The following is a 26,566-nucleotide window of genomic DNA, read 5'->3' on the forward strand; positions in this document are numbered from 1 at the left end:
TTACTCATGTCATCTCAGTTCAACTCATCTTTACTTAACTCATCGCAGCTCAACTCATCTCAGTTTATCTCATCTTAACTTACCTTAACGTTTGGTAAGTTATCTTAACTAGACTCGACTAAACTAACTAGACTAACCCTCCACCCTCCTGCACAGACACAGACAGAAACACACACTTTCAGAGTTTATCCTCGGATGCCCTATGTCAGACTACCTCACTGAATGTGTAAACTCTCCATTTCTCGTGGAAACTCAGAGCTGGTCCTGGATCTCCTCTAGCGACCCCTGTCCCTCAGTGTGGGCAGGAGGAGGTGGAGGTGGGAGGTGTTAGATGTTTAGATGGACAGCTCTGTCAGGACGGACTCCCACAACAAGGCCTGGCTTTTTTTGTGTTTCTCTTTTGTTTTCTTTTGTTTAAAAGTTCCTAACCTGAGGTGGAGACGCGTCTTTGTGGGTTTTATTTGACTCCGGGGTTGCTGCGGAATGAAGCGTCTGGAGCAGCGGAAACGGGGAGGCGGATGTGAAGCCAAATAAATAAGATATGAATGTTTTTCACCCAGATCCTCGCGGAGGAGAAGCCAGCGACGGAGCGGAGAGGAAAGATGTGGCGACCGTGATTTAAAGAAAATAAAAACGGAAATCATCAAAAAGGCAAATATTTTTCCACCTCGCGTTGGGGCTACGGGGCGGCGGCGAGGCTGTGGCCGGGATCGGGAGCGTTGGTTCCCGCTTGGAAGCCGCTGTCGGGTCGGTGGTTTGTGGGCCGTGTGGAGCTCCGTCCTCCATGATCGAGCGACTTGTTCTGGGCTTTTATTACCATGCAGAGGCCGTTATAACCACACAAAGGTAAGTGATGAAATAATTTGGGTTATTATTGCACTGTTTTGTTTTTTTCTGGAGCCCTGTCTGTTACCAGTACGCAGTTAAATGACGCTTATAAATGTAGTAATAATACTAATACTAATATGCATTTAATTCGCCCTGTGATCCATCTGCCACCGACTGAGATGGGTTAGATGGCGAAATCCTCCTCTGATGAGCAGGATCAAGTAAAGGCCCCATAGAATAATAATAAACACTAAAATCCTGCAGCATCATGTGTTCCTGTCAGAATCAGAGAATATGTTTTAGACAAAGGGAAGGGAGCCTGATCACACACACTGTCAAGAGGAGGTGAGTAAATCAGATCAGAGCTATACTAAGCTCACACAATCAAATCACCAGCAGAATAACAGGGCAGCTCATCCCTTACTATTTCCTGCCCGGTGGCTGCATGTCGAGCCTGATCCCGATTAAAATCTTTACATAGCAAACTGCAGTGTAAGCTGATTTATCATCAAGTTGATTGGCAGATCATCCGTGTGCTCCACTGGTTGGGATCCGTGTCCGACAGCGAGGATGTGGTTTTCTTTAACATGCATGGTGTTTCACTTGCCGGTGTTTATGGCTAAAAACAGACCTGGATCAGGTTGAATTATGCATCTGGCACTGCAACACCACTGAAATCCTCAGGTGTTTAGACTGTTTTTAAAGTCTATTGACTTGACAGTTGGGTGGCACAGTGCTTAGGTGGTGAGCACTGTTGCCTTGTGGCTAGAAGATCCCTGGTTTGCGTCCCGGCCTTCCAGGGATCTTTCTGAATGGAGTTTGGATGTTCTTCCTGTGCATGCGTTGGTTCATTTTTTCAGGTCCTGGATAATTTTGAACAGGTTTTTAGACAGTTTTTGAGTTGTTTTGGTCAAGTTTTGAGTCATTTTGGAAATGCTTCTAAGCATTTTGGAGAAGTTTGAGGTATTTTGGAGCATTTTGGGCAAGTTTTTGTCATTTTGGAAAGGCTTGAGATGTTTTGTTCAGGGGTTGGTGGCTAGCATGTTCTCCTTGAAGCTAAAAGATCCCTGGTTTGTGTCTCAGCCTGGACCTGGGATCTTTCTGCATGGAGTTTGCATGTTCTTCCTGTGCATGTGTAGGTTAATTTTTTCAGGTCCTGGATCACTTTGAACAGGTGTTCGGACAGTTTTTGAGTTGTTTTGGTCAAGTAATGCTCTTCAGGTGTGTCTGGTGGTTTTGGACAGTTTATGAATCAGATTTTTCTTGGCTTGGAGCAGTTTGCTCCTGGAGTCTTTCCTGAGATAACCAGCTATTGACTCTAGGATCATATTTAGTGTACAGCAAGAATGCATATTTACCAGAATGGGAAACCTATAGACTACAGAATTTTTGTGTCTGATAAGATGATCAGTATATATTTAGAAGAATCTTTCTGTAAAAATGCCATGTGGTGTTTGGTTATAGCCGGACATGTTGATTTTAGGCCTGAAAACAGCAAAAATGTCAACTAGGATACAAAGAGTCCCACAATTATATATTGACCCAAGTGTAGTTTGCTGTCTTCAGGAAGGAGTTGTTCGGAGCCCACTTTCGAAAATAGAAATCCACAGACTTGCAGTGGATCACACTGGCCAGATACACATCAGTACATCAGTGTTTCAAATCTATCTTCAAACTCAGCCTTCATTCGATCTTAAGCCCACATCTGTCTAATTGTGATTATGTTGTGTTGACAAACTATTCACAGAAGGACATTTAAACGCCTGCCAAAGTACTGAAGTAATGTCGTGGTAGTTCCTGCTTCAGGAGGTGACTCTGGTACCACATTTGGTCATGACCACACACACACAGATTCACAAGGTCAATACAATACCAGCTACGTCATCATGGCTGTTAACTAACAATAGCTTCTGAAGAATAAGGCTGCTTGTGTCTGGAAAAAACAGTTTGGACTTGACCATGAGTTGCATCAAGAGGACTGTATGAGTCGTCCGTCCTTTAACTTACCGTCTTTGCTGTCATGTTAAGTTGTAATGACTGGTTGTAAAGCCTATTTTCAGTTCTGATGTCCTACAGCTTGTGGGTTTGGGCTGTTAGGGATGATGTTGTTGCCTGAACTTAGGCAGTGAGTTGAATGTCTGGTGGAGAATTGTCATGTTGGATCAGCCGCTTTGGTCTGCGCTAGCTTAGAAGCGCAGGAATTCACTGAAACCCAGACACACAAACTGACAGAGAGGAATGCGATGGGCGTGTTGGTAACAGGAAGATGTTGCCTGATGTGCCTGCCTCATTGTTCTCCAATCACGGAGCAGCTATTTCAGGACTGTGTACATGTACGTCACAGTGGTCCAGGCTAATACCAGAAACCTTTGTCAGAGTAAAATGTGTAAATTTAGCCGTCAAAGTAAACTAAAATCCTGTGAGTTGACATGGAAGTGGATTTAAATGTTGCTCTAAGGCAGGGGTGTCAAACTCTGCTTTTAATTCAGGGGCCACATTCAGCCCAATTTGATCTCAAGTGACCAATAAAATCACAGCATAATAACCTATAAATAACCATCCATCCATCCATCATCTATACACCGCTTAATCCTCATTAGGGTCGCGGGGGGGGGCTGGAGCCTATCCCAGCTGACTCGGGCGAAGGCAGGGGACACCCTAGACAGGTCGCCAGTCTGTCGCAGGGCTACATATATAGACAAACAAGCACTCACACATTCACACCTACGGGCAATTTAGAATAATCAATTAACCTCAGCATATTTTTGGACTGTGGGAGGAAGCCGGAGTACCCGGAGAAAACCCACGCATGCACAGGGAGAACATGCAAACTCCATGCAGAAAGATCCCGGGAAAGCCGGGACGCGAACCAGGGATCTTCTCGCTGCAAGGCGAAAGTGCTAACCACTACGCCACTGTGCAGCCCCCCGATAAATAACCACAACTCCTAATATTTTAGTGCAAAAAAGTACATTCTGAACATATTCACATTTATGAATTATCTTTTTACAAAACATTATGAACAACCTGGAATTTCTTCAGAAAAATAAATTCAATTTCGAAAATATTATGCCTCAGTTTTTCATTTACACATTACAACTTAGAGATCACAATTTATCTCCAAGAAGGAACACAAACTTTATTCACAGGTATCTGGAACTAAATTATATGGTATTTTCCTTTGATCACAACGTCAAAAGTCAGACAAAGAAAGACAAAAAACAACAAAAACAAGACAAAATATAAAAAAAAGAGACACAAAACGACACAAAATGAGACATACAACATGAAAACAAAACAAAAAGAAAACAAAAAGAGACAAAAAATTTGACCAAAAAATTACAAAGCGACAAAAAAATGGACAAACGACAAAAACGAGACCAAAAATTACACATGACACAAATGAGACCAAAAATGACAAAAGCGAGAAACAAAATGCTAGAAACGTAGACAAACAGCACAAGCAGGACAAAAAAAACACAAAACAACACAAAAAATACACAAAGCAATGAATAAGGCAAAACACAAAATGACAAAAATAAAACAAAAAACACAAGCAAGACAAAAAGGAAATACAAAATGACAAAAAACAAAACAACAAAAACACAAGACAAACGACAAAGATCAGACAAAAAAACAACAAAAACAAGACAAAATACTACAAAAATGAGACACAAAATGCCAAAAGAACAATGAGCAATCTAGTATTTTACTTTATGATCAAAACAACTTGTCATGGTCGAGAAATTATTTTACATTTATAGTTTTACAAATTTTCAATCTGCACTTACTGTCTTCTCTGTAATTTTTACACTTTGCAAAGTCGTCCCACCGGCCTAATTGGACCCTCTGGAGGGCCGCTTTTAGCCCGCGAGCCACATGTTTGACACCCCTGGTCTAATGCCTGGCCTCTGGCACAGAGGTGTACCACCACAACACCACAAAAAAACAGTGTTTTTTTTGCAAATAGGCCAAAGTTTATGACTTCAGGGACTCCTCTGCTCTGTGATTTGATTACGTTGGTGTTGGCTGCAATTTTTTCTTTACAGTTAAATCTTGCGTCTGTTAAGCTCTAATGCTTGTAGAATTCATTCGTCTACCCCATGTAGAAGAATGTCAGCAGTTATATTATTTCAGTGGGAAGTTTTGAAGTGAGAGCAAAGAAGTGCTCATCCTGTTCAGCCCACAAACATTTAGTTTTTATATGAAACCCCGGTGAATATACTCAAATCTCTGCCCGTCCCCATTAGTCTTTCATTTTAGGATTAAAGTAAATGAATGCAGCTTTAAGGCGTTCCTAGCACTACATACAGTTAATGTAGCACTGCCACTAGCTACGACTGTAAGTCAGCCTGGGTCTGTTTTCGCCAGGTTCTGTGTATTTTTAGACACAAAGTCTTGCGGTTTATAAATAGCATTGAGGCTTGAAGCTGCTGCTGAAGGAAAGATTGCACTTCCTGTATCTCTCTCAGTGCCGACATTTTGGGTACGAGGCCCGCAAAGATACAACGAGAAGCTTGTGGACGGCTACTAAAAGTCATGAGGTAAAACTGGCCAAGGACATGATGGCGGTATATATATTTTTGACCTGGAAGATTTTGTCATATTTCCTAAAGACTTGATTATCAGGTGAACCATTACTGAACACAATATTTATCATTTCTTTGATTGCTAATATCATTTTCATTGACCAGTTATCACAAAATACATTAAATGCGCTACTTTGGCTGTGATGCAGTCATCTTTCTCTAGTTATCTAGTTCCTATGACAGGCTCCCTGCTACCACATGCTGTTAATAACTAACTTTTAATGTATATTGGTTCCAAATATTGGCTATCTGCCTTTCTTGGTCAGCATCGGCCCTGAAGAAAACCATATCGGTTGGTCTCATGTCAAGAAACTCTTTGTCTTTTACATAAAGTACAAAAAACAATTAAAAAAATATCAGTGTATCCAAGAAACCTTTAGTTGGGGTAAATTATGTTCTATTAGACAGACTTCTATAGGTGACTCATAGTCAAAATGAGAATCATGTGAGTTATCTTTTTGTATCAAGCAGTTAAAAAGACTATAGCAATGAGTTTGCGTTGATTTTCCCTACTTCCCGTAATGTGACTACATCGCAATATCGATGCTGAGTTAAAACATCTTGCAGCCCTACAGAGAAATAAACTGCAGCTGTGTGAATCAATGAGGACCAAGACGTGTTTAATAAAGCCTGTTAGACTGACCAGAGGAAAAGAATCAAAACTGGACAATAAGCAAATAAATAATGGGTGTGTGCGTATCAGTAACCGAGGCTTGGTGGGCTTCCACAGGAAAAAATAATCATCTTGTATCAACATGTGAAGCACTCCATAGAAGATTCACAGCTCTTCCAATACTATAGCAATGTTTATATCAGACATTATCACAAGATAAGCATTTATTTAGAGACTTTTAGGTGTTTGGAAATGAATGTAAAACTTACCAGTTACCAAAACAATTTGGATGCTGAGCCTAAACTGGTCCTCTTTTTCATCCCTGACTGTTTCTTTGAGGTGTTAATCCTTAGTCTTGGGAGGTGCAGGACTGACTGTATTAATCAAAAGCAATCTGTAGCTTTTTGAATTGACCTTCATCAGGCTTTCTATTTGACATGTGACACTATGTTAAGAAATGGAAGTTAAAAAACAGTAGTGTTCAACTCGAATGACTTGCCTACTACAAATTTAAATGCAAGTGTCCGTGCATAGTATGAATAAACTGGGACAAAATGTGATAATCTAATATGTAGGAAAAACATTTTCAAACCATCAAATCCCACAACATAAAGTAGCAGTGATGCTGCCAAAAGTTTGGAAAGTTTCTTTTTGTACATTTGGTTCTGAGGCTGAGATTTGTGACGGAAACTGCTGACGGAAACTCTGATGTTACGTTTAATTCACAGAGATATCTGATGAAATTTGTTGGACGGCTAAATGGAAACCGCAGCGCAAGCTGGGACTCCAGCTGCAGACTGAAGCTCTGTGGAAAAGCAGCAGATTAGAGAAAGAATTCTGTCAACAGAACATTAAATCTCCCCCACCCCATTCTCTGTTTTAATCCCGCTGCTGGATCAAGGACGCTTACCTCCCAAGAGCTTCACATGCATGTGCTGCTGTTTCTGATTAACAACAGTGTGTGTGTGTTTGTGCAACTAGGGTGTGTGAGCGCATTTTCAGTACAACTAATTGCATAAATACATGTACATGTATACATATTTAAATAACAGTTATTGTCATTGTGCAGAGTATAACACAATGAAGTCTTTTGCATATAAAGCCGGTATTAGAGTTTAGGGTCAGGCACACTATGATGCCCGGAGCAGACGGGGTTAAAGACCTTATTCATTCTGAATCGTTCAGGGTCTGTTGAAGGAGATCGTAGAAATCGGTGCAGCTTCTGCTCAGCACTCAGGAGATGACATGATGATTACTGCATGCACATGATGTGTGCACATGACCACGGCGTGAAGGACAGTCTCTGAACTTTAAAGCTTTAAAGCTTTTTGTATTAATTAGGGATAGACCGATTATGGGCCGGTCAAATGTCAGGGCCCGTATTTGGCATTTTCCCAATTATCATATATTGGTATTGATATTTTTGTGAGCCGATTATCGATAAATTAATGCAGCTGCCAAGTTCTGTCTTTCAAAGGTAGTACAATTTATAGTAGCTTTAGCACATACACTTGTGAACAAAAGTTTCTGTACACTTGTAAGGTATATCATGGCAATCTGGAGTTTTCAATGGCTCCGATAACTCTGAAGTTTCACGTATCTTTTCACAAAAAAACAATCATGTATTTTGATTGTTTCATAGATTTATTATAGGTCTTCTGGAAACATGGCAAAATCTGCTAGGTCAACAATATGAACACAGCAACTAGAATTGTTTCTTTTGATGAAGTAGAAAGCTGTGTCAGTGGCATGGCATTTTAAGTTCTTGTGAGTGATTACAACATTTTAAGATAGCTGCTGATCACATGGACGAAGAAAAGGTCTTCTGGAGGAAAGTTCTGTGGTCTGTGTGAGGGTGAGACCTTTAACCGCAAGGACACCTACTGTCAAGCATAGTGGTGGTAGTATAACGCTGTTGGGCTGTTTTGGTACCAGTGGAGCTGGTGCTTTACACAAAGTAAAGTGAATCATGAAGCTTTAAGGTCCGTGTCCACTAGATCCGGCAATTTCCCGCGTCCCATTCATTGTCTATGTGAAACGCACCGCCTTGCATGCTGGTCCGGTTGCGGTGCATCTTTCCTGCAACTCATTTGCATAAAGTAGACGTCGAGTCTACTTTATGCAAATTCGATGCGGCATGCAGAGTTCCGTTTGGTCAGACGTCTAAACTAGCCATCGGTGAACTAAAATGAGAACAGATTCAGCTGCTGCACAGGTTATTTCTTGCCTCAAATGCTTTCAGAAATATTTTTCGCAGAACTGTTTTTGTAATAAAACAAAAGTTTGCGACCGGGCCGCCTGTTGAAATCCAGCAGCAGACAGCTCCCCAGTCGATGCGTTTGTCCAATCAGGGACAGGATATTTGGAGAAGAAGGTCGTCGGGAGTTGAACGCCAGCTACTGGCCTCAAGGACCGGCCCACCAAGTGGGCGGTTTTCAGATGTGGTGCATTAAATGTGGGAAAAACGCATCTAGCGGACACGTAGCATAAGGATTACGTCCTCATTCTTCAGGAAAACCTGGTCAAAAATGGCAAAGAAATTGTTAGATCAGGCTAGAATGAAGGTTTTGATCTCCCTAAAGTCCTGACTTAGACCTCATTGACAACCTGTGGACTGATGAAGATCTGATCTGATTTTTAAATTGTTTTTGTGCACACAGTGACCTTTGTGAAATGTTGCTTGCATAAATAATCTTATCATCAGTTTTGTTCTTGGTCTAGCAAGAAAAGATTTTGTTCACAGAGATTCTGATTTTGTTGACATACATACATATTTTCTCTGTATTCTAGCCCGTTTTGCTGTTGTTTGCACAACTTTTGATCATGTTAGCTCCAGTCTTGCTTACACAGCATAAACTGTCATCTTATGGGACTAATCTCTTCTCCTGTAGTACAAAAGAAGCAATTATATTACACAACAAACATCATCCTTCTTCTTGTTCCCCTTGTCTTCCCCCTTTACTCACCTTACTTATTCGTTCTCTCTCATTTTGTCTTTCTCAGGTCTGGTATTTCCAATCCCTCCTCTCCTCCCCTGTGGGCCATAGGACTGCCCCATCATCACCCCCTCCTCCCTGGACAGACCAGCAGAAGGATATGGATTGTTCTTCAGACTTTCTTCCTCGCCTTTCACTGCCACTTCCATCTCCCTCTCTTTCAGTAATGACTAGGTGGATGATTTACACAGTACTCTAGTGCCCTTGAGCAAAATATTGCTCTGCTGTTGACACCTTAAATTTGTCAAAATGGAAGGGTGCAAATCAACGTTAAGGGAGATAACTCAGCAGTACTGACAGTGGAAGCAGGATATAAATGACTGATAAAGAGGTAGAAAGGTTCGGCCTTGTCAACATCTCATGTCTATTGGAATGATAAGTTGTGGAACTGGAGAATTCTGAAGTGCCTTTCCCAAAGGAATGCCACGAGGGCCAAAGAGGAAATCATGATCTGGACTGCTGTTTCAAAATAGAAGTCCATTCTCCATCCATTCTATCCAGCCTTCCATCCTGCCTTCTAGTTTTCTTCATCTTACCCTTTTAGTGGTGCACTTTTAAGCTAAAATCATCCTCGTTTGCCTTGTCTTTCTGAACCTCTGTACCCCTTCCCTCGTTTTCTTTCTTCTGCCCACTCCCTTGACCTCCACCATTCGCCCCTCCCTCACAACCGCCGTCCTCCCCCCTCGCCCCCGCCCCCAGTCATCTCCCTCCACTTCCTCTGCCCCCTCCTCCCCTCACCACCACCACTACCACCACCACCACCACCATCCTCACCCTCAGTCCCACTCCCACCACCACCAGCACCTTCACCACCAGCTTTCCTCCTCGCCGCCTCGCGTTTCACCCCCTCCCTTCACTACCTCGGCTGTGATGATGGCGACCGCCGCCACAGCTTCCTCCTCATCCCCGTCCACCTCATCGTCGCCCAACAGCAGCGCCCGGGAGCACCTGCTGGCAGTGCGTCGGCGCACCCCGCACACCCGGCCGTACACAGTTGGACCCGACAACCTCCGCAGCCTGTCGGTGCAGGGAGCAGTCGGAGCCTCATCAGCATCCTCCTCCTCCGCCATGTCATCGGCGAACCAGCCTGAAGCGGTGGGGGTGGGGCTCCAGAGGGCCAATAGTGACACAGACCTGGTGACCTCAGAAAGCCGCTCATCACTCACGGCGTCCACATACCAGCTGACATTAGGCCACAGCCACCTGGTGATCTTCTGGGACATTAAGGAGGAAGTGGATGCCACCGACTGGATTGGCCTGTACCATATTGGTGAGAAACTGCAACTCACTTGCTGAAGGGTGGAAAATGAAACAGCTGATTATCTAAAATAGGGGTGTCATTTTAGTTCAGGGGCCACATACAGAGCACTTTGATCTCAAGTGGCCGGACCAGTAAAATCAGAGCATAATAACCTATAAACAAGAAATGCACTCAGAGAGCGCAGTACTCCACCAAGGCTGCTCAGTCGTATCATTGGCGGCTGCAATCTTGGAAAAAATATGTGGTAGAAATCATGGCAACATAGAATGTGTCCATTTAATATAGATGTACCCACAAACAAAATGACCTTGCGCTGAGTACAGGCGTGTGTTATCTATGTGCACGTTATGTACGGATACCGAATCACGTGACCTAAATATGTAGTGGGCGGCGGAAGTTGATGGAACTCAGAAACACCCCCACAATTTAATCAGTTGTTCCTTGGATCATTTCTGACGGATACATCCTGGTAAGTCCACAGCGGTAGATTCTTAATAGGATCACAATCATGTGATCGTCAGCAGGCAGCTAACGTAGTGTTCGCGTGTTGTCATAGTTACAGTGATGCTATGATGCAGAAATCTTTAACAGGTCTGTCTGTGGATCCAGACTATAAGCTGCATCACTGCCAAAATCTAATCAGTTGGTCCTTGAGTCATTTCTGACCTTCCCTGAAAATTTCATCCAAATGGGTCTCTAATGTGCATTTGATAGCATCAGGCTAAAGGACTGGGGATAACACAACCTCCTCACAAGCTGATGATCCATGCAGAAAATATAGAAATGTGGGAGTAGTGCTGTTTTTCCTTGGCAGAGTAGGGGGTTAAAATTAGCATCTGTTTGGTACCAAAGCATGCTTGGATTAGCAGCACATAGATCACATTTATGCTTTATTGTTTGCATTTTCAAATACTGTATTTCTCTTCCACAATAGAAAGGGCTGTTAGGATGACTAACGAGTTTAGCAAACACAATTTTCTGATAATGACTTTGATTTTGGCTGGTCAAATCGAATAAAAAACAGGACAAAACTGCGAGTGTCACTCTGTTAACTAATAATATGCTTCTGAGCCTCTGTAACGCTAGGTTATTTCAGTAGGCGGTGAACTAGTTGGACATGTTGTCATTTGTAGCTTGTATAAGAGCAATGTCTGAAAGAGGCCTTGAGGAACATTAATGGAAAAGTAAGCAGCAAATGGACTCACTTCAATGGATTGACGAAGCCAGCAAATGTCTGTATCGAGTTTAGATTTGGAAGACTTCGACATTTACCAAGAGAGGTCTCATAGACAATGTTGTTGAGTTGCTTTGGGGCTGGTTAGATAGGGGGAGTCAGGCCTCTGTGAAGCCAACATTCTCATATAATCAATCTCATCTTTAATTCTGAATTCAAATCATTAATTCTAGAAAGAAAGAAAAGGGGGGAAAAAATCTGAATCTTTAATGTCATTACACAAAAAGTTCAATGAAATTAATTGGAATCCCATTCAGTGCAAAGAAGCAATTCTAAACTAACAAAACTATGTACAAGGATTGGCCATTTGTCCATATTCTGTGTTTGTATAGTAAATCTCATAAAGGAAGTCTTCAATTAAAGCATATTTTTCTATCTTCACTACTGAAAAGAAAGACAATAACCTATACTTTCAACACTTAATATAATTTTCTTTTCTTGTGTCAGGAGACACTAAATCCTGTAAGTTTTAAAAGGTTTAAAAACTGTATATTTTCCACTGAATATCCCCTCATGTACTCACATAAATGACCCTATTCGATTACTACATGCAAGCCAATTCTTATTAGTATTAACATAAAGCATGCTTTTTCCTCTGGCATTGTTGGCACTATTTACAAAATGGTATTATGAGATTAATGTTCGATAATGTTCTCTCATAACAGCCGATGACTGCTGGCCTTGTGAATGCCCTTTACTTCTCGGATTTAGGTGTACTAGATCAGCCTTCAGTAGCCAGTGAAATACATACTATTCTACAAACGCTATCTCAAACCACACGTGAACGATTTTGTGAGAGGAAGAGTCTATGGACAATCCTTTATCCAATACACAGAGAGAGAGAAAGCTGGTGAAACACAATCCCTACATCATTCCAGCTTCTGTGCAGCTCTTTGCTGGTATTGATCCAAGTATGGGGAGAGGATTTCTAGGATTTTCCTCCCCAGAGGTGTGGACTGCTTCCAACCTGGCTGCCGGCCATGCTTCCCTGGAGCCAGCTGAGCCAAGCAGCTTCACCTTGCTGTATGACCTGTACGAGTATTCAGACGTGGGTAGTTTATAAGGTTTGCATGGCTGCAGGTCATCAGGGCACATAGATGTCACAGATAGTCAGGGTTTATTAACGGTGACCTGGTATGACATAGGGCGTAGTGTGTAGACTGCTGTGTATGTGATTGTGTCTGTGAAGCATTAGGATACGGGCCATTTGTCCTTTACGCATTATGTGCACGTAAATGTTTGATGGCTCGACAGGCACAGAGAGACAGGGGTGTGGTTTATGACAGGAGCTTTTTCCTTCAGCAACAAGTAATCTCCACCATGGTGCTTCGTCAGTGCAACACACTACCCTACCTTCCATGTAAGATCTCCAAAAATGAGAACAAACTGAAGGAAACGAATCATGCAAAGATGATAGATTATTATCATTCATGTTGTGTCACATTACACACACACACACACTACTTTTGCCACAGTCTGTTTACAAATCTATTTTCTTGCCGTTTCATCTGCTGGTCATTCCCTCAATTAGGCTGTGTCCACAGAGCATTATTCTCTGGCATTTAAGTGCTGGCAGATCAGCAGGGAGTGCTTCATCCTTCCATGCTGTGGGTTTTTGTTCCTGTGACAATGTCTTGATCATTTTCTGGAAATTAGGGACAGTGTCAACACCAGCACCTAATGTGAAAAGTTCAGAGATGCTGCATGTAGTGCTTTTTTCGAGGGGCCCATAACTCCGTACACTCTCCTCATCGATTAGATAAGAAACTGGTGCTTGGACACAGTATGAACACTCAGCATGAATCAACAAACCAACAGTTAAATCAATCAAATGCAGAAAATTTCACATTTGAGATGGTATCATCAGCAAATGTTTACCAGATTTGCTTGAGAAAAAATTGATTAATACTCCACATAATTGGTTCTTGAGCAGCTCTTTTGTACGTGTTAAATATCAGACTTCAAAACGGCACACCGCAGGATTAACTACCTGTAAGGTAACAGTGCTATCCTGGCCAAAATGTATTTGTTCAGGTGCTCTTACAGATATTTACTCTCATGTTTCTGTTCTCAACTGTAAGCTAAAGCTGCTAAAGTGTATCAGCAGCCACTTTAAATGTTCTTATTCGGCTTGTGATGACCAGTGACCAGACAAGGAATGCTAATGGCTAGCTTTGAGATGCTAATGACTAGCTTAGAGATACTAGTGACTACTCTAGGAATGCTAGTTACTTGCTTGAAGATGCACACCACAAGCCCTAGGATGCTAATTACTTACTGAAGAGTTAGTCACTAGCCTAGATAGGAATGCTAGCTGCTCATGTCCAATTGCTAAACTAGAGGTGCTAATGACTAGACTGGGGAATGCTAACTGCTACCCCAGACATGCTATGGATTAGCCTAGCAATGTTAGTTCCTATCTCAGGAATGCTCGTGTCTAGTTGGCAGCTTTGGTGTGCAAGCGACCAGACAAGAAATGCTAATAGCTGGAGATGCTCGTGCCTAGTCTGGTCACATGGTTAGCGATTAATGTAAAAGTTGACAACTAATTAATTAACCATTGCAGCTCTGTAAACCCATCCCCTGTGTTCGGTTTGGTTCTTTGCACTTGGTGTTAGTATTTAAGAGTGTAAAATACAGTCACGTCCATAAATGTTTGGACTTGACACAGTTTACATCCAGCCTTTGATTTGGATGTAAATACCTTCATATTACAGTTGAAAGTCTGGAGTTAAAGCACATATTGATTGTAGTGGAGTCAAAATGGTGAAAACTGTGTATATAGCTCATATATAGGTTGATCCCTACTGTGAGGATCATGTTTTCTTTACTCTTCTGGTGCTTTCAATACATCAATACAGTTATCACTGCTCAGGGGGAAGCTGGAGGGAACAGCAGTTGTGGACCATCGACTATCTCACCAACAGTCCACAGTATATGAGGCTTTATGGCTTTTTGCTTCACGAGGATGGGCTCTATAGGGGGCAGTTTTTTTTTTTAATTTCTATCTTGCAGCTTACTACTGAGGCCTGCTTTGAAACAAGGATCTTTGTAGAACCAAAGAAGCATCTTAAATACGTAAATGTGTGTTTTGCAGATGAGACGTGTGTGGCCAATGTGTGGGACTCCAAGAACCGTGGAATAAATGGCACCCAGAAAGGACAGATTGTGTGGAGACTGGAGCCGGGGCCCTACTTCATGGAGCGTGAGTGTAATCCAAGTGTCATTTACTTACGTTAGCTGCATTTATATATTAGTTAAAGGGCGATTTCACACATTTTTAAACACTAAGTTGTGTTGGCCTCTGAAAACGGTTGCTCTAGAGGAGTTCTGAAGAAGGCAAATCTGACGAAGTCATGATGACAGAGGTGTGGAGTCTATGGCAAACCATTTTAACATTTATTACCTAGACTGGATATGTAAAGCAGATATACATAATTCAATTCAATTTTATTTATATATTGCAGATTTGCAATGTGTCTTTTCACAGCGCTTCGCAATGTAAGGTCCTGACCTTGCGAATTATAAACAGAGAACAGAAAAGTTGCCTTTAGATTCCCTATGAGTGATGGTGGGAAGGAACAAAAAAAAAAAAAAAAAAATAAGGAAGAAAAAAAAAACACAGACAGAACCAAGCTCAGGGAAGGCGGCCATCTGCCTTGACCAGTTTGGTAATCCAATTCTTCCGGTTTAAAAAGAACGTTTCAGGTATCCACAATGATATTCTTTCTATCCAAAATTGTCATATCAGATATCCATTTAATCATTCTTCCAAGCCAAAGCCATCACTTCCAAGATTCATGTGTATGGGGTTTCTCATGACAGATATCTACTATCAGTCTGTTGTGAGAAATGTAGGATTGAATGGTTTTGGAGCTTGATCCATACTAATAGGTATTAAACTTCAAGATATCTTAACCTTTGGTGCTTGGATGTAACAGTGGATGATAAACCCATAGCCTGAAAGCTTAACGACTCACATAAAGATAGATGACGATACACCACTCCCTCCCACTCTGCCATGAAGCAACCTTGTGCTGGTAATGTCATTTACAACTACAGTTTGAACAGTAGTGACCAGTGGATGGAGATGTGGTATCAAGGTCCTGCTTCCCTCCCAGTGTGAGCACATATCCCTTGAACTTCATAAAGCCTAGCCGCTGCAGTCTAGATCAGGGCTGGGCAAAAGTTTATTACAGCACTTGATTTTGTTTTTCACCAGAAGTCAGAACTCACATATGTGACATATGTGGCGTACAACTGGCAAATGTAAACAAAGCCGTCTTTCTTGTATAGCGCTGTATGACGACATATTCGTCCAAACGCCAGAATGATGGAACAAGACTTTCTTAAGAAATTTATGGGAGATGGAGACGTAACCATGAAACGATGTAGGTCGAGGCTGTCGTATACCGAGGACCTACTGTAGTGATTAGTAAAGGCTAGATGTCTGACTGTCCAACAAGCATTGTTTAGATCCCTCAGAATATCAGTTTGTGATGCTAAGTGGAGAACAACTCATTTTGTTGTCCTTGAACTCTTAACAGACGACTCTTTTATTCAGGGCAGCATTCAATTATTATGGCATACACCCTGCAGCACTCGAATGACTAATCAAAAGCAAACTGACTGAAAAAATTAACACTTGAACAAACATCACCATGATAAGAAGTACTTCATAAGATAAAAACTATATTTGAAGAGAAAAAAATTATTATCTGGAACCATCCACTTGTGGATGATCGAGATATTTTGGCTTCACTTGCTAGTGTCCATTCATGATTGATGAATCTCATTAATCTGATGCAACAGTATTCTCTAATGTAAGTTATCCACTAGTTCCCATTCATTCTTCAGCCACTATGAAAAACATATTGCATTCCTTGGATGGGATCTGTTATTTGGTGAATCTTGTAGAAACCTCGTACCAGTCCTTGAGTGCTCTATTTGATTTGATCTTCATTTAAATAATGTGTAAAAACAAACCATAAAGGAAGTGTTTTGTGTGTGCTCTCTTTACAGCTGAGACAAAGGTCTGCTTTAAATACTATCATGGTGTAAGTGGAGCATTAAGAGCGACGACGCCGTGTATCACCGTCAAGAACCCTGGAGTGTCGGTAGGTTTGTGTTTCATCTCCCTCAGTTCCCTGCAGTAATTCCTTCACGTAGGTTCTTCCACCCTCGTCTCTCATCTTCTTGCTCATTCAATCATTCAGTGTCTGGGGGCGGAGGCATTTGTTTTCTGGTTGTATGTCTCATTCTTGTGAACGCAGTATTTCCTAGATGCCTCGAGTGACATTCTTGAAATTAGACACAACAGTTCACTTGGTTTCTTCTGTGAATGCAAATGGAAGATTTGAAAAGAAGCCATTAAACTGGAACAAATTGCTGCACCATACTGTGTTTATACATTGTCATATTCAACCATATAAACTTTCACATCGCTCCACCTTCCGCATGTCGTTCTGCAGGCTATAAAACATTAAATCCTTCCAGAGATAAGTGCTTTAGTGCACATTGTATTTACCCACTTCCACTCTCTCCACAGGAATTCAGTTAATTATTTATTGGTGTTGTTAATCTGCATACTGAAAGCTAATGTTATTATGGCGTGTGTTTGCATATAGAAATGTTGGTAAGAATGAATTAAACAGTTACCATTGCATCATCAAATCAGATTGGGAATGTTTGCTTGTTACAAAACCAATCACTTGTTTGGTTTATATTTGAGGGCAAAGGTATGTTTTCTACCACATTTGCTGTCCCAGTCCTTGAACAAATTGACATGCTGAGATGTGTTGCCAGATTGGACATGATGACTCTCTCAGTCTGCACAGATAAATTCTCTTTTAGAGATGAGCTTTGTGGTGTCTGTGGGCTCATCGTTTTGTGCATCGACTTTCTGAAAAATCCATAAATGGTTGGCAAACGTATTTTTGGAGCCTCTTGTTTTGTCACTAAAGCTGCAATATGCTCATGAAAGAAAAAAAAGTGGTTCCATGTGCTGCGCTCTTCATTACATATGATATAGGAGTCTAGAAACTTTGTGAAATTCCAGGACATGGTCTGCAATAGATACAGACATGGAAACATGGAAAAAATCAGTAGGCATGAAGTCATTCACAATCATAGAGGCATTTCAGAACGTGCCTGAGAAATGACTTCATTATCACAGTAATATATGCTAGTTCTCTGGACATCCATGGTACCATGAGAAACAGAAGCCACCAATAGGCTTATGCAGTATTTTATGGCACTAAATGAACAAAGCTACTAACAGGGCTGGATAAAGGCCTGTTAACCCTGTTCAGTTCAACAAAATTTTATTTACTTAGCATCAATTACAATTCATATTGTCTCAAGGTGCTTTACAGAACCAATAAGGCCTGAACCGGAACCCCTAGAGCAAGCCATAAGGTGACAGTGACAAGAAGAAACTCCCTTTTAACAGGAAGAAATGTTGAGCAGAACCTGGCTCACATGGGGGGACCCATCTGCTCCTGGCCGGCCGTGTTGTCACCATTTGACTGATTGAACCATGTGTGGCATGTGGATAGAATGATATATATGGGATTCCAGAGTTCAGAACTGTTTCAGAGAGTAAATGTAATCTTAGGACCAGTCACCTTCTCTTGCTGATGCCTCATTTTAACTTTCAATCAATCTCATGTATTTTATCTTTGGATTTAACGTCGGTTCACTCTAAAAACACTGCTCACCTATCGGTTGCTTTTCTCATCAGGTGAGCAGCGAAGGCCAAGCAGAGGACCAATCAGGAAATGAGCACTGTCGGAAACTTGTCAGCTTCACCCTATCAGGTGAGAGGAATGATTTAGTGGAGTCATTGTGGAGTATTAATGAAATAAATGCTCATCATCTTTTCCCATTTTTAGTCATCCGCGCAGTGGGCCTCAAGAAGGGCATGTTCTTCAACCCTGACCCCTATCTGAAGATGTCCATCCAACCTGGGAAGAGGAGTGGCCTCCCCAAGTTCACCCATCATGGCCAGGAGAGACGGTCCTCCATTATAGCCAACACCACCAACCCTGTGTGGCACGGGGAGGTCAGCACAAACACACACCTGCACAGATTTATACCCCACAATGTTAGAAAAGGGTTAATGCACAGATAAAGACAGTAGGGGACGAGATAGAGACGAAAAGCTTCTAATGCCAAGTGTACGATGTTGTTAGCAGGATACCAAAAGAATTAGCAATCTGATGAATCAAATAGGAATTGTAGATGTGTGGAGGGACATAAACCCAACTTGGCAAGACCATACATGTTATTCATCTACCCACAATGTCTATACCCAGATATCTCCATAGAGTACATAATGGTGGAACTGGCCCCAGCACTCTCTCAGACCACAACCCTGTCTACCTCTCACTAAGCTTTAAAAACAAGACTAAGTCCACTCTCTGGAGCTTGAATACAAACATCCTAAATGACCCAGCAATTAAAGAAAAACTGAAAATTTAAATTAAATGGTATACGGAACATGACGGCAATGAAGAGGTGACGCCACCTATACTCTGGGATTCACTTTAAGCCACAACTAGAGTTAAAAAAAAAATAGCTATCTCCTTCAACGAAAAGCAAATCTGGCAACAAAAAGTCAAACATTTCGAGGGTGAATTGAAGAAACTTTGAAAAGAACACTCAGGAACTCTAAAAGATGACAGTAAACCCAAAAGTATGAAGTTGAAAAAAGAAATAGATGAAATAAATACACAGGAAATACAAAAATAAAGCTTCTCTTTATAACTGTACTACAAGACTAGGGAGATATCTCTAAAGTTCTGGTCATATGAACTATACTGTAAGCAACAGTTGTGACAAAAATTCATGAACTATTTGCTGAACTGTAGGCTTTGTTTTCACAGAACGGACAGGAGACATGTATGGAAATCAGTTAAAACACTTGAACTTGTTTTATGGCACTTATCCAGTTTGTTTTCCCCTGATTAGATCCCTGCTTGTATTGTATCTACTCTCAGATATACGTCGCTTTGGATAAAAGCGTCTGCTAAATGAAGTTGTAGAACTGTAAAATAATGGCGATGAGTAAATCAAAAGTTTTGCCTTCAAGCTCAACTTCCTTAACCACAGGAGTCCAGTGCACTGTCCAAGTAACTACTAAAGCTCCACCAATCCGCCTGTGGCTCTCTCTAGAAAATGGTTTCTCTGTAGAACAGCATTTTAAATACATATTGCATTCAAATAATCCTAGTTTTCCGCCTATACATTTGCTGTTTCCGTCCTTCAGAAGTACACCTTTGTGGCTCTGATGACTGACGTGTTGGAGATCGAGGTGAAGGATAAGTTTGCCAAGAGCCGACCAATCATCAAGCGCTTTCTGGGTCAGCTGATCATCCCCGTGCAGAGACTTCTGGAGGGGCCAACGGCTGAGTGAGTACAAACAGACCCAAACCTGCTCACTTGCATCGACCTGTGAATACAAGCAGAACAGGCCAAGGAGAGCAAAGCTGTGCTGAGTGTGTTAGAGTATAGTTCATTCTCAGACAGGAAGAGAGGATGTTTGCAGAGGATGCACTGACTTTTGACCTTCAACATTTACCCACAGTGACTCAACATAGTTCTGTTGATACCAATCAATACGCCCCAGTCAGCTCATTGTCCAGGCATTGATTTGCTATTGCTCTACTACAGAGTACAACTCCAGTGAACCATGATATGACTGTATAGAGTGTGTGCATAGTGCTCCACACAGGCTGTCTGGTGGTAGGGGCTTGTGCAAACAACAGTGAATTCACAAAGGACTGCACATGTAGATTCGTCATTTGTAAAAGCTATTATGTTGGTACTTCCTGTGTATCTTTTGTCAACTTGTTGCTATGCACCAGTCCACATATAAGTTGACTAAACTTCATCTGCATAATATGGCCAAAAGTAATCTTTCTACTCATGTTCAGAATTATTCATACCACTGACAATATGTCAACAAAAATGTCCCAAATGTGTTAACGTTTGTCCTATAGTTATTTCAAGATGTTACAATGGACTAAATACCTTTTTTATTGGCCAGATGTTAAATGTTTATATAAAATATCATCTTTCCAGAAGAGTATAAATAGAGAAAAAGTGTTCTGGCCATTCTCAATTTCTGGTCACCATGGCCAAGAAGAAGGAGCTCAGTGAGAACCTACGTCAATGTTTTGTGCGTACCCACAGTGAAGGAAAGAGTTATAAGCCATTTCAAAGCAGTATGATGTCCCTGTGGTGACCATCCAGAGCATAATCAGCAAACACAAGAGGTTCAACATTGTTAAGATGTCCCCTAAACTTGCCAGGAAAATCTGCCGAGACTTCAACAACAACCCCCGGACCACAACCAAGGCCCTACTTGAAACGCTTGACCAGCAGGGATGAAGGTGTCACGGTCCACCATCAACCGAGTCTTGGACAGAGGAGGTCTGCATGGACTTAGGCCTCAGAAGACACCGCTGCTCAGGAAGAAATATGTTTAGGCTTGCCTGGCCTTTGATAGAGGTCATCTGAAGCAAGATCCCAGCTTTTGGTCGACCATCCTTTGGTCTGATGAAATGAAGTTGGAGTTATTTGGCTGTATGGATGCTGAATATGTCTGGAGGAAGAAAGGAGAAGCATACAAGCTGAAGAACAATGTGCCCACAGTCAAGCATGGTGGTGGAATCATAATACTATGGGGATGCTTCTCTTCCGGTGGCACAGGGAATCTTGTCAAGGTCCAAGGAATCATGAGAAAGGAGGATTACATCAAGATCCTCGATAAAAACGTGAAGTAATCTGCTGAGAAACTCCAGCTCAGCCACAACTGGACGTACCATCAGGACAATGATCCGAAAACAAACCGCCAAGGTAGTGAAGAAACGGTTCAAGGACAATGATGTCAACGTTCTAGAATGGCCACGTCAGAGTCCTGACATTGAAGACCAGAGTGATGGCTGGGAAACCAACCAACCTGACCCAGCTTGAGGCTTTTCGCCAAGGTGAGAGTGGGCTGACATCCCACAGGAGACATGCAGGAAGCTTTCATAAAAAATAAAGGCTATGCTATTGACTATTAAAGAAAGACATTGGACTAGGGTATGAATAATTTTGAAAATGGCATTTCGAAGTTTCTTGAATTATGTATTGTTGTCAATCTTTCACTTGTTGGTCACATTTAAGTCGTGAACAAACTTGAGAAAATGCGTTAATTTCATCATCAAAATAAAAAAAAAAGTCACAACAATTAACAAGGGTATGAATAATTTTGAGGACAAGTATATATGCATTAGATAGGTGTGAGAGAGTGTGTAAATGTACATACATACCCATGTCTGACTGAATATGAAGCTTACGTTTAGTATGTGCATGTTCTTAGTAAAGTATCCATGTGTTGCTGTTTTCAGAATTCCCTGCAATTTTTGCTCAATTTTTGAATTGTCCAATTTAGCAACCGTGGTGATTTTTGTGAGGATATTAGCCTTTTTATTTTGTGTGTGTTTGTAGTGATCAGCCTGTCAGCTACAGCCTGTGTCGCCGTCTTCCTACGGACCATGTGAGCGGACAGCTTCTGTTCAGAGTGGACATCACTTCCACCGGACAAGAGGGTGTGTGTGCTTCAATCTTTTTTTTTTTTTTTTTTTTTTTTGGCTGAAGTAAATGGGTAACACAACATTTGTCTGATGACGAAATATGCCAAGAGTCACACTTTTTAATGTGAACAATCTGATGCTTTCTTTGCGAAATCTGGTATCGTCACATTATTCTTCGAACCCCCTGCAAACAAGCAAAAATATGGAATAGCGTGTGATGTTTTTTATTAGTAATGAGTTCTTTAACCTCATCATAAATCATCTTCCCCTCAGAGTCGTCCCCAGACGCAGTGGGAGCCATCCTGGGCAGTGCAGTGAATGGCGACCCTGGGAGTCCCTCTGATGATGAAGACCTCCCTCACCCCTCTTTATCTTCACATGTCACATGTGGACCTTCTCCCACTGGCTCCAGTGAGGGCCCCTTGTTAGTTAACGGTTCTTGTTACTATGGCAGTGATAGCGTGTGGCAGGAAAGGCAAATGAGAGAAGAGGATCTCCTTCCTGCGGCTTTGGGCAGCCACACCCACCGGCAGGTGTCGCTCAACGACTACCTGGACGCCATCGAAGCTCCCAGGAGCCCCGGGGACCGACCTCTAACGGGGCCTTCACCCAAACTTCGCTCCAGCTTTCCGACAGACACGCGGCTCAACACCATGCTGCACATAGACTCAGATGAGGATGAGGAGACGGCAGGGCAGCACAGGGAGCAATCACAAGAGATGAAGGCCCAGCAAAGTACAAACCCATCAAAGAGATCACCGGAGCCTCGACACGTGAACAAGGGTTCAAAAAGTGAGCCGTGTGGGCACACTGGTGCTGGAGCTGAAGGTGGAGCTGAGGCCACAGCAGAAGCAGGTTCTTCTGCTGGTGCTGAAGGTGCAGCGGCAGCTTCAGAAAGTGCAGCTGAGACCAGGGAGGCTGCACATGTCACTGGAGAAACGTCCACAGCCTCCACCTCATCAGAGGCGTTAGGGGCTGAGGTGAGTGCAGCAGTTGGAACAGGAGAGTCTGGAGGGGAATGCACCTGTCAGGAGCAGAGCTGCAGGAGGAGGGCAAGCCAGGAGCTGCCCTGTAATCCCTCACTTGGTCCGCTTTCACCTATTCAGGTAAGCAGTTGTAGTTCACGTGTGTCAGCTACAACCTGTGCACAGCGAGGTTTATCATGTCTCTTCATCTCCTTTAATGTCTAGAGGAGGTGTGTTAGAGATGACTGTGCATGAAAACCCTGTGAGGGAAAAGTAAAAGTTTTACAAGACTTTTAAATGTTAAGCACATGTGGTATGCAAATTACATTTAGATGATTTGCAGTTCCAATTTGCAGTTGGGTTAATATATAATTGAGGGACTTTTGAAGTCCATGGGATATATCTTGCATACATTTTTATTAAAAGTAAATAAAATTAATGTTTTTTATCTTCATTATGATCATGTCTTTACAAATTCCATAATTATTTATGATGGAAACAATCACTTATTAATAAAAAAACGACTGGTTGTCACTAAAATGTCAACTAAATAACTGTCCAAATTCAGTAACAACCACCGTCTAATTAGCTAAACAATAACAAAATGAGCTTATTCAGAAATAGTTTTGATTGTGTTCTATTACCCAGTACAAAAACAACTCAAGGAAGTGTGTTAATTACAGATCACATGACCTGCTCCACATTTTGTGTGTCGATTTTCTCATTTTCTGTCTATTTTTGTCATTTTGTGTCTCGGTTTTTGATAAAAAAAAAAATGACTGGATATCACTAAAATGTCAACTTAATAACCGTCCCAATTTAATAACAACCACCTTCTAATTAGCTAAACAATAATAAATTGAGCTTATTCAAAAATAGTTTTGATTGTGTTCTTTTTATTAAGTTGAGATAAACATGACAGATATTTTTTTGGGGGGAATTTATCAAAATCTATATGGAAAATAACAAATTGTATCTGTGTCCCAGAAATCACTTTCAACTAAGTTCCACATTACAAAAACACCTCTCCAGGAAGTGTGTTAATTCCAGATCACATGACCTGCTCCACATGATGTCATTTCCTCCTGAAGAAAAGACTGGCCAGACTCCAAGGCTTTCTGACTTATTTAATATAAAGTAGTCAGCAGGTTTACTACAATATCTTTAGAAATAACTTTCAATTTCAATTTTACTCAATTGTATATATATAATATTTAGAAGAATCTTTCTGTAAAAATGCCAGGTGGTGTTTGGTTATAGGCAGCCATGTAGATTTTAGGCCTGAAAACAGCAAAAATGTCAACTATGATACAAAAAGTCCTGCAATTATATATTGACCCGCATATAAGCACTTATCTATATGTGAAAGTGTGTTTCAAGTCCTCCCCTTTCTTTCCTTCTCCCCCTTATCAGGAGGTAGAAACAAGAAAAGAGATGGCTCCAAAGGCAGAGGAAGAGGGGGCAGAGTCATCAAGCAGTGAGGCAAATGGTCCGGTGGCAGCAGCTGCTCCAGCCAGCAGCAGTACAGCTGATCAAGAAGAAGCAGGTTCTTCTGAAGCTGGTAGGTGGTGCCACAAAGTGTATGGAATAGAACAGAATAGAATGCTTTTTATTGTCAGTATACAAACACAATGTACAACAAAATTAAAAGACAACTCTTGTGGTGCAAAGTACAAATAAGACAAATAGATAAAAAGTATAAATATATATACCTAAGGAGCCGATAGGACAGTGAGAAGAACAAGCATGACAACAAACAGCAGCGATAAATATATTGCACTGTTGACAACTGACTGAACGCTGAGGATATATGATGAATATATATCATTCAGGATAGTGAAGTTACAGGGTGAGCGAAGGCCCATCAAATCTAAGCAACTCAGAGGAAGCTACTGAACTACTTCAGACATCACCTCTGCATTTTAACTCGATCAAAGAGATCATACTTTTACAGTAAAATAATATGTAGCTGTGATGGAGCTCAGGATTCAGCTGAAACAAATGATTTAACCCTCGTGTTGTCCTGCAGGTCAAAACTGACCCGTTTTAAAGTTTGAAAATGTGGAGAATGTTTCTTAAGAACATTCACATAAAAATCTACCAAAATCCAATGAATTTTTCTGGATTTTGGTTGATTTTTATGTGAATGTTCTTAAAGAAAATATCAGAAGTTTTACTGATATATATGGAATCACTTTAGATATTTTTAGGATTTTTTGGGAAGATTTTTACTCATTTTTTTGAAAATATTTTCAAGAATTTTCTTGCCAAATTTGGGGGATTTTTTATTTTTTTTTAAATAAAACTTTTCAGGAATTATTGGAATTTTCTTCCTGAAGGTTTTGCAATTTTTCAGAAATTTGTGGAATTTTTTTTCTGAATTTTTGGATTTTTTTCAGACAAGCAAACAATATTTTTTGGTGCCTGTAAATGAGGACAACAGGAGGGTTAACTGCAGCCGGTTTACTGTGACTGTCTGTGAAAGCTCGCAGAAGAATCCAAATCAGAAATACTTTATTGATTGAACATTGATTGCTGCTTTTACCTGCCATAGTTGCATCGACTGAAATTTCAGCATAGGAGCTTAAGTGAATAAACTTGACCTATGAGATCTTGGGTGTCCAATGAGATTTCAGGGAAGGCCATGGTCCCCCCTGGTCTCCGGAGGCTCCTCTTTCAGGGACTAATGCGGCTGGTTTAACCACAGTCAACTAGTTTTGGTTTCAGTGTTCAGTCGGTCTGAGCAGCTGTTTTTTGTCAGCTTTCTTTTTGCCAAAGCGTCATCAGATAGAGCGGCAGTAAGCGCAACATCATTGGCAGTTATTAAATTCCAAATAGTCACCATCAAAAGAGCAACCAACTTTTACGCACAGTCCAGATGGCTGAAATTCTTCCTGCGTGAGCTGTCACAGAAGCTCAGTTTTCCATTGAAAACTCCAAGGCATCCTTTTTTTTCACAGCGAGATTGTAAAAGTAACTGTGGCATCATTTTAGGACAGTGACCACTGCAGCTGTGTCTCTTTTCATCTTTTAAAGTTACACAAAGACTTTTTCCTTATCTTACTGACTAAGTTCTGGTGTTTACATGTGTATTCACTTTTTTGGGGTTTTGTATTTTTCAGATTTGTCTGAATATGATCATTCTACAGTATTTGTTTTTCCTGTTCATCAGTTGTTATGTTATGTTAGCTGTTATTCTGCTGCTTCTACTTGAACCCTTGTTGCATTCCAAAATATAACACCTACTTCTTCCTTTCAGGAGCGAGAGCTGAAGGGGAGGACGGGCTGGAGGGGCAGGAGGAGAAGGAATGGGAGGTGTGGAGGAGGCGGTCCATGCAGGCCTCCGGAGGCGCCGCCCAGAACCAGGAGGTGTGTGGGTCCAGAGAGAGTGAAAGCGGGATGTCGCTGGGTGAGAGAGAGGCAGGTGAGATGGATGTTTTTTCACATCTATGTTTTAAAGTCTCTTGCTGCTTGCTTCGTATTAAAACTGATAGGTG

General features: G+C 41.4%; 1 protein-coding gene across 3 annotated transcripts in view; it reads left to right on the top strand.

Annotated features, from left to right (window-relative positions):
* Positions 1 to 314: 314 nt before the first annotated feature.
* Positions 315 to 26,566, top strand: part of hecw2b (HECT, C2 and WW domain containing E3 ubiquitin protein ligase 2b) — a 48,175-nt gene continuing 21,923 nt past the window's right edge. The window contains exons 1-11 of one of the 3 annotated variants that reach the window (XM_055008196.1): positions 315 to 846; positions 9,034 to 10,296; positions 14,619 to 14,726; positions 16,544 to 16,638; positions 18,264 to 18,339; positions 18,415 to 18,584; positions 19,791 to 19,933; positions 22,019 to 22,119; positions 22,378 to 23,210; positions 24,483 to 24,630; positions 26,329 to 26,493. In XM_055008196.1, the coding sequence (XP_054864171.1) occupies positions 9,897 to 10,296; positions 14,619 to 14,726; positions 16,544 to 16,638; positions 18,264 to 18,339; positions 18,415 to 18,584; positions 19,791 to 19,933; positions 22,019 to 22,119; positions 22,378 to 23,210; positions 24,483 to 24,630; positions 26,329 to 26,493 (2,239 nt within the window). In that variant the 5' untranslated portion in view covers positions 315 to 846; positions 9,034 to 9,896. Of the gene's footprint in view, positions 847 to 5,244; positions 5,373 to 9,033; positions 10,297 to 14,618; positions 14,727 to 16,543; positions 16,639 to 18,263; positions 18,340 to 18,414; positions 18,585 to 19,790; positions 19,934 to 22,018; positions 22,120 to 22,377; positions 23,211 to 24,482; positions 24,631 to 26,328; positions 26,494 to 26,566 lie in introns of those variants that run through there. The other 2 variants (XM_023268365.3, XM_055008197.1) reach the window with 2 other exon arrangements.

This window comes from Amphiprion ocellaris, chromosome 24 (assembly GCF_022539595.1).
Source record: "Amphiprion ocellaris isolate individual 3 ecotype Okinawa chromosome 24, ASM2253959v1, whole genome shotgun sequence".
In the NCBI taxonomy this organism is placed as follows: Eukaryota; Metazoa; Chordata; class Actinopteri; family Pomacentridae; genus Amphiprion; species Amphiprion ocellaris.